Source organism: Heteronotia binoei, chromosome 21 (assembly GCF_032191835.1).
Source record: "Heteronotia binoei isolate CCM8104 ecotype False Entrance Well chromosome 21, APGP_CSIRO_Hbin_v1, whole genome shotgun sequence".
NCBI classification, from domain to species: domain Eukaryota; kingdom Metazoa; phylum Chordata; class Lepidosauria; order Squamata; family Gekkonidae; genus Heteronotia; species Heteronotia binoei.
In genome coordinates this window covers 12958271-12974357 of record NC_083243.1, presented here as the reverse complement: position 1 = coordinate 12974357, position 16087 = coordinate 12958271, and the positions used below count along the sequence as shown (strand labels likewise).

The 16087-nt window shown below is 51.5% G+C and overlaps 1 protein-coding gene across 2 annotated transcripts in view; it reads left to right on the top strand.

Moving 5' to 3' along the window:
• Positions 1-15599, top strand: part of SLC35F4 (solute carrier family 35 member F4) — a 68175-nt gene extending 52576 nt beyond the window's left edge. For both annotated transcript variants that reach the window (XM_060263159.1, XM_060263158.1), the window contains exons 6-8: positions 7895-8087; positions 12210-12299; positions 15124-15599. In XM_060263159.1, the coding sequence (XP_060119142.1) occupies positions 7895-8087; positions 12210-12299; positions 15124-15365 (525 nt within the window). In that variant the 3' untranslated portion in view covers positions 15366-15599. The remainder of the gene's footprint in view (positions 1-7894; positions 8088-12209; positions 12300-15123) is intronic.
• The last annotated feature ends 488 nt before the right edge of the window (positions 15600-16087 follow it).

Sequence of the window (16087 nt, the reverse complement as noted above, 5' to 3'; positions counted from 1 at the left end):
GCAGAAGGTCCCCGGTTCAATCCCCAGCATCTCCAACTAAAAAGGGTCCAGGCAAGTAGGTGTGAAAAACCTCAGCTTGAAACCCTGGAGAGCTGCGGCCAGTCTGAGTAGACAATACTGACTTTGATGGACCGAGGGTCTGATTCAGTAGTAGTAGTAGTAGAAGAAGACTGAATCAGAGACTCAGAGCAGCTTACAAGCTCCTGTATCTTATCCCCCCACAACAGACACCCTGTGAGGTGGGTGGAGCTGGGAGGGCTCTCCCAGAAGCTGTCCTTTCAAGGACAACTCTGCAAGAGCTATGGCTGACCCAAGGCCATTCCATCAGGTGCAAGTGGAGGAGTGGGGAATCAAACCCCATATGTTCATATGTTCAAAGTATTTATTAAAAAGAAAATGTCCACAAGCAAATGTTCAGCACAGCACCAGATGGATCAAGGTATCCAAAAGAAATAGGCAAAACACAAATCCTCTGTCCCTTTCTCTATACATGCCCTAGGACAGGGGTGGCCAACGGTAGTTCTCCAGATGTTTTTTGGCCTCCAACTCCCATCAGCCCCAGCCATTGGCCATGCTGGCTGGGGCTGATGGGAGTTGTAGGCAAAAAAAATCTGGAGAGCTACCGTTGGCCACCCCTGCCCTAGAATCATAGAGTTGGAAGGGACCAGGCACAACCTCTTGTCCCAACTATAAAATCCTCCACATAGAAATCCACAAAGAGGAACCCACAGTGGGTCACGAAGTAGGCCACAATCAGCGTGAAGGAATCTTGACTTCCTCTTCCTGTTTTGCCACTGGAGTACCAGCGCTGCACGGCGGTTCAGAGGGCCAGACGAGAATCTTGGGAGACTCAGGTTCAAATCTTGGTCCATGGAAGCTCGCTGGGTGACCTTGAACCAGTCACACACTCTCAGCCTAACCTGCCTCTAGGTTACCAGATCCAGGTTGAGAAATACCAGGAGGTTTTTTTGGGGGGGGGGTGGAGCCTGAAGAAGGCGGGGTTTGGAGAGGGGCTGGACCTCAGAGGGGGATAATGCACTCGAACCCACCTTCCGAAGCAGCCGTTTTCTGCAGGGGAACTGATCTCTTTCACAACTGTGGAGGTCAGTTGTAATCCCAGGAGATCTCCAGCCAACCCAAGAGAGGCTACGGACAAGTAGAACAGGAGAAAACCACAGATTCCATGATACCTTGATCCATGATAGAGAGCCAGTTTGGTGTAGTGGTTAAGTGCGCGGACTCTTATCTGAGAGAACCGGGTTTGATTCCCCACTCCTCCGCTTGCAGCTGCTGGAATGGCCTTGGGTCAGCCGTAGCTCTGGCAGAGGTTGTCCTTGAAAGGGCAGCTGCTGGGAGAGCTCTCTCTGCCCCACCCACCTCACAGGGGTCGTTTTCGCACTCACCTCCAGCCGGCGCGACCCCCCTCTTCACCGCACAGGATCTACGCGGATTTCGCACTAAATGCCGCGGAGCAGCCTTTTGCGCCGGAAACTCCCGTCACAAAAGCCACGCAAACGCCAAACTGCTTTTTGGCAATTTACGTTTGAGCGGCTTTTGCGACGGGAGTTTCCAGCGCAAAAGGCTGCTCCACGGCATTTAGTGCGAAATCCGCGCAGATCCTGCGCGGTGAAGAGGGGGTCGCGCCGGCTGGAAGTGAGTGCGAAAACGACCAGGGTGTTTGTTGTGGGGGAGGAAGGGAAAGGAGATTGTAAGCCACTTCTCCTTCTTCAACTGCCTATCTCAGAAAGTTGTAGTGAGGATAACAAGGGGGCAGGGTGTCTGTTGTGGGGGGAGGAAGGGAAAGGAGATTGTTTGGTGAGGTAAAGGAGAGCCAGTTTGGTGTAGTGGTTAAGTGTGTGGACTCTTATCTGAGAGAACTGGGTTTGATTCCCCACTCCTCCACTTGCAGCTACTGGAATGGCCTTGGGTCAGCCATAGCTCTGGCAGAGGTTGTCCTTGAAAGGGCAGCTGCTGTGAGAGCCCTCTCAGCCCCACCCACCTCACAGGGCGTCTGTTGTAGGCGGAGAAGACACAGGAGACTGCAAGCCGCTCTGAGACTCTGATTCAGAGAGAAGGGCAGGGTATAAATCTGCAGTCGTCTTCTACACCAGCCGCCAAATTTCACAAATAATCAGTGCTTTTTTTGTAGCAGGAACTCCTTTGCATATTAGGCCTGCGATGTAGCCAATCTTCCTGGAGCTTGCAACAGCCCCTATCCTAAGAGCCCTGTAAGCTCTTGGAGGATTGGCTGCATCAGGGGTGTGTGGCCTAATATGCAAAGGAGGTCCTGCTAGAATTCCTTACAGGGCTCTCAGTACAGGGCCTACTGGAAGCTCCAGGAGGATTGGCTACATCAGGGGTGGGTGTGGCCTAATATGCAAAGGAGGTCCTGCTAGAATTCCTTACAGGGCTCTTCTTACAGGGCCTACTGGAAGCTCCAGGAGGATTGGCTACATCAAGGGGGTGGGGCCTAATATGCAAAGGAGGTCCTGCTAGAATTCCTTACAGGGCTCTAAGTACAGGGCCTGCTGGAAGCTCCAGGAGGATTGGCTACATCAGGGGTGTGTGGCCTAATATGCAAAGGAGGTCCTGCTAGAATTCCTTACAGGGCTCTCAGTACAGGGCCTACTGGAAGCTCCAGGAGGATTGGCTACATCAGGGGGGTGCGGCCTAATATGCAAAGGAGGTCCTGCTAGAATTCCTTACAGGGCTCTTCGTAGAGGGCGTACTGGAAGCTCCAGGAGGATTGGCTACATCAGGGGTGTGTGGCCTAATATGCAAAGGAGGTCCTGCTAGAATTCCTTACAGGGCTCTAAGTACAGGGTACTGTAAGCTCCAGGAGGATTGGCTGCATCAGGGGTGTGTGGCCTAATATGCAAAGGAGGTCCTGCTAGAATTCCTTACAGGGCTCTTCTTACAGGGCCTACTGGAAGCTCCAGGAGGATTGGCTACATCAGGAGTGTGTGGCCTAATATGCAAAGGAGGTCCTGCTAGAATTCCTTACAGGGCTCTCAGTACAGGGCCTACTGGAAGCTCCAGGAGGATTGGCTACATCAGGGGTGTGTGGCCTAATATGCAAAGGAGGTCCTGCTAGAATTCCTTACAGGGCTCTCAGTACAGGGCCTGCTGCAAGATCCAGGAGGATTGGCTACATCAGGGGGGTGCGGCCTAATATGCAAAGGAGGTCCTGCTAGAATTCCTTACAGGGCTCTTTGTACACCGCCTACTATAAGCTTTGGGAGGATTGGCTACATCAGGGGTGTGTGGCCTAATAGGCAAAGGAGGTCCTGCTAGAATTCCTTACAGGGCTCTTAGTACAGGGCCTACTGGAAGCTCCTGGAGGATTGGCTACATCAGGGGTGTGTGGCCTAATATGCAAAGGAGGTCCTGCTAGAATTCCTTACAGGGCTCTTCGTACAGGGCCTACTGCAAGCTCCAGGAGGATTGGCTACATCAGGGGGGTGTGGCCTAATAGGCAAAGGAGGTCCTGCTAGAATTCCTTACAGGGCTCTTTGTACACCGCCTACTATAAGCTTTGGGAGGATTGGCTACATCAGGGGTGTGTGGCCTAATAGGCAAAGGAGGTCCTGCTAGAATTCCTTACAGGGCTCTTAGTACAGGGCCTGCTGGAAGCTCCAGGAGGATTGGCTACATCAGGGGTGTGTGGCCTAATATGCAAAGGAGATCCTGCTAGAATTCCTTACAGGGCTCTCAGTACAGGGCCTACTGGAAGCTCCAGGAGGATTGGCTACATCAGGGGGGTGCGGCCTAATATGCAAAGGAGGTCCTGCTAGAATTCCTTACAGGGCTCTTCGTACAGGGCCTACTGGAAGCTCCAGGAGGATTGGCTACATCAGGGGTGTGTGGCCTAATATGCAAAGGAGGTCCTGCTAGAATTCCTCACAGGGCTCTCAGTACAGGGCCTACTGGAAGCTCCAGGAGGATTGGCTACATCAGGGGTGTGTGGCCTAATATGCAAAGGAGGTCCTGCTAGAATTCCTTACAGGGCTCTCAGTACAGGGCCTACTGGAAGCTCCAGGAGGATTGGCTACATCAGGGGGGTGTGGCCTAATAGGCAAAGGAGGTCCTGCTAGAATTCCTTACAGGGCTCTTTGTACACGGCCTACTATAAGCTTTGGGAGGATTGGCTACATCAGGGGTGTGTGGCCTAATATGCAAAGGAGGTCCTGCTAGAATTCCTTACAGGGCTCTCAGTACAGGGCCTACTGGAAGCTCCAGGAGGATTGGCTACATCAGGGGTGTGTGGCCTAATATGCAAAGGAGGTCCTGCTAGAATTCCTTACAGGGCTCTCAGTACAGGGCCTACTGGAAGGTCCAGGAGGATTGGCTACATCAGGGGTGTGTGGCCTAATATGCAAAGGAGGTCCTGCTAGAATTCCTTACAGGGCTCTCAGTACAGGGCCTACTGGAAGCTCCAGGAGGATTGGCTACATCAGGGGGGTGTGGCCTAATAGGCAAAGGAGGTCCTGCTAGAATTCCTTACAGGGCTCTTTGTACACGGCCTACTATAAGCTTTGGGAGGATTGGCTACATCAGGGGTGTGTGGCCTAATATGCAAAGGAGGTCCTGCTAGAATTCCTTACAGGGCTCTCAGTACAGGGCCTACTGGAAGCTCCAGGAGGATTGGCTACATCAGGGGTGTGTGGCCTAATATGCAAAGGAGGTCCTGCTAGAATTCCTTACAGGGCTCTCAGTACAGGGCCTACTGGAAGCTCCAGGAGGATTGGCTGCATCAGGGGTGTGTGGCCTAATAGGCAAAGGAGGTCCTGCTAGAATTCCTTACAGGGCTCTCAGTACAGGGCCTACTGGAAGGTCCAGGAGGATTGGCTACATCAGGGGTGTGTGGCCTAATATGCAAAGGAGGTCCTGCTAGAATTCCTTACAGGGCTCTCAGTACAGGGCCTGCTGCAAGCTCCAGGAGGATTGGCTACATCAGGGGTGTGTGGCCTAATATGCAAAGGAGGTCCTGCTAGAATTCCTTACAGGGCTCTCAGTACAGGGCCTACTGCAAGCTGCAGGAGGATTGGCTACATCAGGGGTGTGTGGCCTAATATGCAAAGGAGGTCCTGCTAGAATTCCTTACAGGGCTCTCAGTACAGGGCCTACTGGAAGCTCCAGGAGGATTGGCTACATCAGGGGGGTGTGGCCTAATAGACAAAGGAGGTCCTGCTAGAATTCCTTACAGGGCTGTTTGTACACGGCCTACTATAAGCTTTGGGAGGATTGGCTACATCAGGGGTGTGTGGCCTAATATGCAAAGGAGGTCCTGCTAGAATTCCTTACAGGGCTCTCAGTACAGGGCCTACTGGAAGCTCCAGGAGGATTGGCTACATCAGGGGTGTGTGGCCTAATATGCAAAGGAAGTCCTGCTAGAATTCCTTACAGGGCTCTCAGTACAGGGCCTACTGGAAGCTCCAGGAGGATTGGCTGCATCAGGGGTGTGTGGCCTAATAGGCAAAGGAGGTCCTGCTAGAATTCCTTACAGGGCTCTTTGTACACCGCCTACTATAAGCTTTGGGAGGATTGGCTACATCAGGGGGTGTGGCCTAATATGCAAAGAAGTTCCAGCTACCAAAAAAAAAAGCCCTGAGAAATCTAAATAACAGAAAACAACTATCAAGTACAGTAGAATATTTAAATAACTTCAAAATCTAATCCCAGGAGAGCCACGCGATATTTCAAATCGGAAGCCAAAAGACGAGCCAAAAAACTTATTTCATGAGTGCAGTCCAAAATGGCTGAGATGACAATAGTCCCAAAATTAATTCAAATAATGAAACAAGGACCTCATAAAGTGCAGTGGTGCACCAATAGCAGGCGTGCATGATGAATCCTTAGTGTGACGGGCGGTTCCTCTGTTGTCCCCGTTTCACCGGCGCGTCTTCCCGCTTAACGCTTCCGAAATCAGGACCCAGCAAGAATGCTTCAAAGCGCTTGCTGCAATTCTCCAGTGCAGCCGCAAAAACCTTGCACCGTCCGGAGGCTGGCAGCCCTCCCTCCCTCACAGGGTTGTTGTGAGGTTGAAATGGAGAAGGGCGAATGACGTAAGCCACGTTGGGGAGAAAGGCGGGGGATACAAGAGCACATGCATTAAATCAGGGTGTCAAACCTAGTTGTTATGCAGGACGGATCTGACGTTAATGAGACCTTGTCGGGCCGGGCCACGTGTGTGCCTATTTAAGATTAGGGAGCAGAGATATAAATTTTATAAAGAAGAAGATATTGAAGAAGATGATATTGGATTTATATCCCGCCCTCCACTCCGAAGAGTGTCAGAGCGGCTCACAATCTCCTTTCCCTTCCTCCCCCACAACAGACACCCTGTGAGGTAGATGAAGATATTGGATTTATATCCTGCCCTCCGCTCCGAAGAGTCTCAGAGCGGCTCACAATCTCCTTTACCTCCCCCCCCCCCCACAACAGACACCCTGTGAGGTAGATGAAGATATTGGATTTATATCCTGCCCTCCACTTCGAAGAGTCTCAGAGCGGCTCACAATCTCCTTTACCTCCCCCCCCCCCACAACAGACACCCTGTGAGGTAGATGAAGACATTGGATTTATATCCCGCCCTCCACTCCGAAGAGTCTCAGAGCGGCCTACAATCTCCTTTCCCTTCTTCCCCCACAACAGACACCCTGTGAGGTAGATGAAGATATTGGATTTATATCCCGCCCTCCACTCCGAAGAGTCTCAGAGCGGCCTACAATCTCCTTTCCCTTCTTCCCCCACAACAGACACCCTGTGAGGTAGATGAAGATATTGGATTTATATCCCGCCCTCCACTCCGAAGAGTCTCAGAGCGGCCTACAATCTCCTTTCCCTTCTTCCCCCACAACAGACACCCTGTGAGGTAGATGAAGATATTGGATTTATATCCCGCCCTCCACTCCGAAGAGTCTCAGAGCAGCTCACAATCTCCTTTCCCTTCCTCCCCCACAACAGACACCCTGTGAGGTCAGTGGGGCTGGAGAGGGCTCTCACAGCAGCTGCCCTTTCAAGGACAGTGTCTCAGAGCGGCCTACAATCTCCTTTCCCTTCCTCCCCCAGAACAGACACCCTGTGAGGTGGGTGGGGCTGAGAGGGCTCTCACAGCAGCTGCCCATTCAAGGACAACCTCTGCCAGAGCTATGGCTGACCCAAGGCCATGCTAGCAGGTGCAAGTGGAGGAGTGGGGAGTCAAACCCGGTTCTCCCAGATAAGAGTTCGCACACTAAACCACTACACCAAACTGGCTCTACACCAAAGAACATAGACAAACACAAATATATATATTTAAAAAACTTCAAACTTTAGCACTCATTGGTCTTAAAGGTGCTTTCTTTGTATCTCTCCCATGGGACCCAGGGAACTGAGCAAAGGAAGCTCCGGCTCTTCCCTTCCTTCGCCAAGGGACTGGGGGAGGAGGAACCTCAGCCAATAGAAGGAAGAGAGGCTTGGCTCAGGAGCTCTGCTGTGCAACTGAGAGAGCCTGGCAAAGCAAGCGCTCCCTCCCCCCTACCTCCCCAAGGGAGGCGCCTCAGCCAATGGAGAAAATAAAAAGAGGTTTTGCTCTGTAGCTCCTGTGCGATTGAGCAAGGCTTGCCAAGCAAGCTGTGATGCAGAAGGAAGCAAGATATAGGATGAAGGAAGCAGATGACAGCCAGGTGCTCGCGGGCCTGATAGGAGCCCTCCAGGGGCCTGATTTGGCCCCCGAATTTCATATTTGACACCCCTGTATTAAATCAATCAACCTAGAGAACTGTGTTCTCGAGATTTTATTCTCTAAAAGTGGGCTGTTACAATTTGGGGGGGGGGGGGTTCTTCCCTTAAATTTTTCTTTTCTTTTCTTTTTTTGTGCCCTTCATTTTTCTCCTCTCTCTCTCCCTCTTAGGTTTTGTTCAAGATGTTCCTCGGGAGTGCCAACTTCGGGGAAGCCGCCCATTTCATTTCCACCCTCGGCTTCTTCAACCTTGTCTTCCTCTCCTTTACGCCCATCATCTTGTATTTCACGAAAGTGGAGTACTGGTCCCCCTTTTCCGCCGTGCCCTGGGGCTACCTGTGCGGCATCGCAGGCCTCTGGCTAGGTAAGTATCGAGAGCGGAAAGGCTTCCGTGTTCCTTCGCGGTGCAATCCTTGAGCTTCTGTTCCCTGCCTTGGGTGGCCCAGGCTAGCCTGATCGGGCATTTCAGATCTAGCATTTATTTTTTGTTCATTTCAGCCAGGCTTTTCCCCATGGGTGGGTTTTTTCATGCTTTTGTAGGTGGAGACGGAAGAAGGAGAAGCAGCAATGAAAGCTCCCCAGCTAGTTTTCTTTTCTATAAAACATTTGTTGGTTGGATCTCAACCAGTAGGAGCTGGAGATGCCAGCCTCCAGGTGGGACCTGGGGATTCCCTGGAATAACAGCTCATCTCTGGACTACAGAGATCCGGACTCCTGGAGAAAAGGGGTGCTTTGCAGATTAGACTCTATGGTATGAGTGGTCAAATTGTGGCTTGAGAGAGGAGACACATGTGGCTCTTTCACACATATTGTGTGGCTCTCAAAGCCTCCACTGCCCCATTGGCTGGTTTGGAGAAGGCATTTCTCCCTTAAAATCAGTTCTCCAAGCCAAGCCAGATGGCATCTTGGAAAATGTATTTAAAGTTGCTTTCTTTCCACTTCTCTACCCCCTAATCTATTTTTTTTCCTTCCTCTCTCCCTCTCTCTCCTTCCTCCCTCCTTCCCAGTCCTTCCTTCCTGTCCTTCCTTCCCTCCCTCCCCTTTGTCCCTCCCTCTCTTCCTCCCTCTCCTTCCTCCCTACCCTTGCTTCCTCTCCTTCCTTCCTCCCTCCCCTTCCTTCTTTCCCTCCCCTCCCTCTCCTTCCTTCCTTCCCTCCCCTTCCTCCCTCTCTATCCTTCCTTCATTCCTACCTACCCTTCCTTCCTCTCCTTCCTACCTACCCTTCCTCCCTCCCTCTCCTTCCTTCCTTCTTTTCCTCCCCTCCCTCTCCTTCCTTCTTTCTCTCCCTTCCCTCCCTCTCCTTCCTTCCCTCCTTCCCCCTCCTGCCTCTCTCCTTCCTCCTCCTCCCCTTCCTACTTACCCTTCCTTCCTTCCCTCCCCTTCCTCTCTCCTTTCTTCCTTCCTTCCTCCCTCCCCTTCCTTCCTTCCTTCCTTCCTTCCTTCCCTCCCTCCCCTTCCTTCATCCCTCTCCTTCCTCCCTCTCCTTCCTTCCTGCCTCCACTTCCTCCCTCTCCTTCCTTCCTTCTCTCTCTCCCCCTCCTCCCTCTCCCCTCCCTCCCTTCCCTTCCTCCCTCTCCTTCCTTCCTTCCCTCCCTCCCTCCCCTTCCTCTCTCCTCCCTTCCTTCTTCCCTTCCTCCCTCCCCATCCTCAATCAATCAATCACTCAATCAATCACTCAATCCAATCATTTTATTTACATCCCGCCCTCCCCGCCAAAGCAGGCTCAGGGCGGCTAACAACATCAAATCAAATACAGCAAATTATACAATAAATATTTAAAAGCAATAGCTAGTTTAACAGTTTAATTAAGATTCTAAAATTACTAAAATTAACATTCTGGTGCTATTTCAACAGATGGTGGAAGTCACTTAGGTAATCCTCCCTCTCCTTCCTTCCTTCCTTCCTTCCTTCCTTCCTTCCTTCCTTCCTTCCTTCCTTCCTTCCTTCCTTCCTTCCTTCCTTCCTCCCTCCCTCCCTCTTCTTCCTTCTTCCCTTCCCTTCCGCCCTCTCCTTGCTTCCCTCCCTCCCCTTCCTCTCTCCTTCCTTCCTTCTTCCCTTCCCTTCCACCTTCTCCTTCCTTCCCTCCCTCCCCTTCCTCTCTTCTTTCTTCCTTTTCCCCTCCCTCCCCTTCCTCCCTCTCCTTCCTTATTTCCCTCCCCTCCCTCTCCTTCCTTCCTTCTCTCCCTCCCCTTCCTCCCTTCCCTCACTCCCCCTCCTCCCTCTCCCCTTCCTCCCTCCCCTTCCTCCTATCCTTCCTTCCTTCCTCCCTCCCCCTCCTCCCTCTCCCCTTCCTTCCTTCCTTCCTACCTACCCTTCCTCCCTCCCTCTCCTTCCTCCCTCCCCTTCCTTCCTCCTCCCTTCCTCTCTTTCCTACCTACCCTTCCTCCCTCTCTCTCCTTCCTTCTTTCCTCCCTCCCCTTCCTCCCTCTCCTTCATACCAACCCTTCCTCCCTCTCCTTCCTCCCTCCCCTTCCTTCTTCCTCCCTTCCTCTCTTTCCTACCTACCCTTCCTCCCTCTCCTTCCTTCCTTCCTCCCTCCCCTTCCTCCCTCTCCTTCATACCAACCCTTCCTCCCTCTCCTTCCTTCCTCCCCCCTCCCTCCCCCTCCTCCCTTCCTTCCTTCCTCCCTTCCTTCCTTCCTCCCTTCCTTCCTTCCTTCTTTCCCTCCCTCCTCCCTCCCTTGCCTTCCTCCCTCCCTCTCTTTCCTCTCTCTCCTTCCTCCCTCCCCTTCCACCCTTTCCTTCTTTCCTTCTTTCCTTCCTTCCTCTCCTTCCTACCAACCCTTCCTCCCTCTCCTTCCTTCTTTCCCTCCCCTTCCTCCCTCCCTCCCCTTCCCTCCTTCCTTCCTTCCCTCCCTCCCACCCTTCCTTCCTTCCTCCCTCTCTCAATCATCTGACATTCTTGTCTTGTGGCTCTCAAACATCTGACATTTATTCTATGTGGCTCTTACATGAAGCAAGTTTGGCCACCCCTGCTCTATGGCCTTGTAGCCCCTCTCCAAGGTCCCTGTCTTCCCCCTGGCTCTACCCCCAAATCTCCAGGAATTTTCCAATCTGGAGATGGCACCAAACATCGTGCTCCCCCCCCCCCACACACACCATGGGCTGGGATGGACCGGGCAGCCTGTCAGCACTTATTTATTTTATTTTAAATGTTTTAAGCTCTTGGAGGATTGGTCAATATGCAAAGGAGTTCCAGCTAGAATTCCATCCCCAAAAAGACTCATAAAGGACCACAATTTAAAATCTCAATGAGGACTGCCAGCAGTGGGGCCAAGACACTAGAAGCCCTCCAACTGTGCCCCCCACCAAGAACACAGAGCATCACTGCCCCAAACATATGAACACAAGAGAAGCCAATGGCCCATCCAGGCCAGTACTCTATGTTACACAGTAACCAAAACCCAGGGGGCATCAGGAGGTCCACCAGCAGGGCCAGAACTCCAGAAGCCTTCCCACTGTTGCTGCCCCCCCAAGCACCAAGAAGTCTTAGCATCCCTGCCCCAGACATAAGAACACAAGAGAAGCCATGTTGGATCAGGTCAATGGCCCATCCAGTCCAACACTCTGTGTCACACAGTGGCCAAAAAACCAGGTGCCATCAGGTCCATCAGTGGGGCCAGGACACTTGAAGCCCTCCCACAGTCCTCTCCCGCCAAGCACCACGAATACAGAGCATCACTGCCCCGGACCAAAGAACATAAGATCAGGCCAATGGCCCATCCAGGCCAGTACTCTTTGTTACACAGTGACCAAAACCCAGAGGGCATCAGGAGGTTCACCAGCAGGGCCAGAACTCAGAAGCCTTCCCACTGTTGCCACCCCCCAAGCACCAAGAAGTCTGAGCATCCCTGCCACAGACATAAGAACACAAGAGAAGCCATGTTGGATCAGGCCAATGGCCCATCCAGTTCAACACTCTGTGTCACACATAAGAACATTAGAGAAGCCATGTTGGATCAGGCCAATGGCCCATCCAGCCCAACACCCTGTGTCACATAAGAACATAAGAGAAGCCATGTTGGATCAGGCCAATGGCCCATCCAGTCCAACACTCTGTGTCACAAAGTGGCCAAAAAACCAGGTGCCATCAGGAGGTCCATCAGTGGGGCCAGGACACTTGAAGCCCTCCCACAGTCCTCCCCCGCCAAGCACCACAAATACAGAGCATCACTGCCCCGGACCAAAGAACAGAAGAGAAGCCATCTTGGATCAGGCCAATGGCCCATCCAGTCCAATACTCTTTCACCCAGTGTCCCAAAGCCAGGGGCCATCAGGAGGTCCACCAACAGGGCCAGGTGTCAGCAGTCACCACATTGTGGACCCCTGCGGTAACATACAGTGGCGTCCCACAGTATCCCTTCTTGTGGGTTTCTTTTAATCCAAAGCTTGAACACTTCAATACAGACATTTCCTTGCAGGTTCTGAGTCTGCTACTGCAGAAGAGCCTTCTTCGGAATCTCACGCTTGGCTCTTTTTTGTTGCAGCTTTTAACATTTTGGTGAATGTTGGCGTCGTGCTGACGTACCCCATCTTAATATCGATCGGGACGGTGCTGAGCGTTCCCGGCAATGCAGGTATGCCTGATGTAGATGTTGGATTGCTTCAAAAAGGTATAAGAGCATCTGCTGAAAGCAAGGGCTAGGTATTAATCGGTTGAAGTGCCAAACTGTGATTAAAGGTAAAAAGGTAAAGGTAGTCCCCTGTGCAAGCACCAGTTGTAGCCGACTCTGGGGTGATGTCGCATCACGACGTTTTCACGGTAGACTTTTATGGGGTGGTTTGCCATTGCCTTCTCCAGTCATAAGAACATAAGAGAAGCCATGTTGGATCAGTCCAATGACCCATCAGTCCAACACTGTGTCACACATAAGAACATAAGAGAAGCCATGCTGGATCAGGCCAATGGCCCATCCAGTCCAACACTCTGTGTCACACATAAGAACATAAGAGAAGCCATGCTGGATCAGGCCAATGGCCCATCCAGTCCAACACTCTGTGTCACACATAAGAACATAAGAGAAGCCATGCTGGATCAGGCCAATGGCCCATCCAGTCTAACACTCTGTCACACAGTGACCAAAAAATTTATATACACACACACACACTGTGGCTAATAGCCACTGATGGACCTATGCTCCATATTTTTATCTAACCCCCTCTTGAAGCTGGCTAGGCTTGTAGCCGCCGCCACCTCCTGTGGCAGTGAATTCCACATGTTAATCACCCTTTGGGTGAAGAAGTACTTCCTTTTATCCATTTTAACCCTACTGCTCAGCAATTTCATCGAATGCCCACGAGTTCTTGTATTGTGAGAAAGGGAGAAAAGGACTTCTTTCTCTACTTTCTCCATCCCATGCATAATCTTATAAACCTCTATCATGTCACCCCGCAGTCGATGTTTCTCCAAACTAAAGAGCCCCAAGCGTTTTAACCTTTCTTCATAGGGAAGGTGTTCCAACACTTTAATCATTCTAGTTGCCCTTTTCTGCACTTTTTCCAATGCTATAATATCCTTTTTGAGGTGTGGTGTACACAGTATTCCAAATGAGACTGCAGCATCGATTTATACAGGGGCATTATGATACATCCACACTTCCCCCCCCCCCCCGCAAACTGGGGGCTCCTTTTTACCGAACTCGAAAGGATGGAAGGCTGAGTCAACCTGGAGCCGGCTCCCTGAACCCAGCTTCTGCCAGGATCGAACTCAGGTCATGAGCACAGAGCTCGGACTGCAGTACTGCAGCTTTACCACTCTGCTCAATGGGGTTGCTATCAAACTTCGATTAGGGAGACCCAAGTCCAAATCTGTGTTTCCTGGACCTGCTGTTCTCCACCACAGCAGGCCAGGCAGATGAGGAGGGAAAATACGGGGCTTTTTTTTTTTTGCATTGTACCAACATGTGACATCACTTCTAGCACAAAACCGGAAGTGATGTTATCGTACCGATGCAGTCTTCTAGGATTTACCCAAAACTCTGTGGTTTAACTGGAAAGCCTGGCCTAACTCTGTCTATTAGGTGCAATTACAGCAACAAACACAGACGTTTGGGAGGAAATTAATTCAAAGGGTCAACATAAGTTGGAAGCCATTTGACAGCACTTCACACACACATTGTACTGACTAGCAGGCGCAGAGTATCAGGTACTAGAAGTCAGGCAAGGAAGAGTTGTTCAGTCCAAAGATCAGATTCCAGAAAGTCTGTGGGGTTGAGCATCTGTTGTACACATTGCATCCATGCCTAACAGCTTCCCTTAGCTGGTTTTTATGGCCACACACTTAAGGGCCAAGCTTGCAGACAGCTGCTCAGGAATAATCCTGCAACTACTCATCTTCGTTATCAGGAAGCACTTGGTGTCAGGCCAGGAGGTATGCACTTTGCCGTCTCTCCTGTAGCTCTGTTCTTAACTTCCATCTGTGGTGCTCTAAGGGTGTGGGTGATACTGGAGGGCTGGGAATGGCCAACTGAGTTTCACCTGCTGAATCAGGGCTGGAGGGTGTTGGTGACTCTGCACCAGCTGTTGATTGTGAATCCTGGCCAGCCTGCAACTCATCTTCCTGCTTGCCGGCTTCTGCTAACTCGGAGATGGCTACATGGGGCTCCTCTTCTCCTGAGGAGCCCTCCCTACACTGAGACCTGGCTGACTCATGACACAAAGAGACACAAAAAGGAGGTGGAGGAATTTTTTTCCTCCCCCAAATGAGAGGCAGCCCCTGTCTGACCATCACATTTTGTCCTAAAACGTAAGCCGGGGGGGGGGGGGTGACCTCATTTGTTATAAGGGCTGGATCTGACATAAATGAGATCTTGTTGGCCGGGCCATGTTAGATGGGGCCACGTGTGTACCTATTTAAGATTAGGTAGCAGAGATATAAATTTTATAAAGAACACAGACAAGCACAATTAAAGATTGTTTAAAAAAGAAAACTTAAATAAAACTTTCTTAAAACATTAGCACTTGTTGGTCTTAAAGGTGCTTTCTTTGTATCTCTCTCACGGGATCCAGGGAACTGAGGAAAGTAAGCTCGGGCTCTTTCCTTCCTTCCTCAGGGGACCAGGAGAGGGAGGAGCCTCAGCCAATAGAAGGAAGAGAGGCTTGGATCAGTAGCTCTGCTGTGCAATTGAGAGAGACTGGCAAAGCAAGCTCTCCCTCCCCCCCTTCCTCCCCAAGGGAGGAGCCTCAGCCAATGGAGAAAATAGAGGCTTGCTCTGCAGCTCCTGTGGAATTGAGCAAGCTTGGCAAAGCAAGCCGTGATGCAGAAGGAAGCAAGAAAGAGGGAGAAGGAAGCAGGTGGCAGCCAGTTGCTCGGGGGCCGGATAGGAGCCCTCCGGGGGCCTCATTTGGCCCCTGGGCCACAAATTTGACACCCCTGACCTTTTTTCTCCCCCTTTGCCGCAGCTGTCGATCTGCTCAAAGACGAAAAGATCTTCAGCGCCGTGCGGCTGGGAGCAACCGTCACCATCTGCCTGGGGTTCCTGCTGATGCTACTTCCGGAGGAATGGGACGAGATCACCCTCAGATTCATCAACAGCCTGAAGGAGAAGAAAAGCGAAGACCACCCTGAGGACGTCACGGACTCCAGCATGCCTTTCAGGAGTCGAAGCAGAGCCAACGGGACAGTGTCGATCCCGCTGGCTTAGGACTGGCAACCCTTTTCGCTCCGCAGGAATGTATATTCTGTGAATAAGATTTGATTTAAAAAAAAAAAAACTTCTCGCCGACCTGTATGCTAAAAACGGACAGATTATCTAAAGCCAGAGAGGGCCTGTCGACTCCACGCTGAACACATCTGTACAGAACTGTTTGCATTTATACATAGATCTGAGCGCAGATGCATATAAATGGGAATAAATTCCTTTTCTTAAGAAAAGAAACCCTGTTTCTGTAATTTTTTTAAAAGCTACTGGCAGAAGAAGAAGAATTGCAGATTTATACCCCGCCCTTCTCTCGGAATCAGAGACTCAGAGCGGCTTACCATCTCCTTTTCCTTCCTCCCCCACAACAGACACCCTGTGAGGTGGGTGGGGCTGAGAGGGCTCTCCCAACAGCTGCCCTTCCAAGGACAGCGTCTCAGAGCGGCCTACCATCTCCTTTCCCTTCCTCCCTCACAACAGACACCCTGTGAGGTGGGTGGGGCTGAGAGGGCTCTCCCAGCAGCTGCCCTTCCAAGGACAGAGTCTTTGAGCGGCCTACAATCTCCTTTCCCTTCCTCCCTCACAACAGACACCCTGTGATGTGGGTGGGGCTGGAGAGGGCTCTCCCAGCAGCTGCCCTTCCAAGGACAGAGTCTCAGAGCGGCCTACAATCTCCTTTCCCTTCCTCCCTCACAAAGATACCCTGTGAGGTGGGTGGGGCTGGAGAG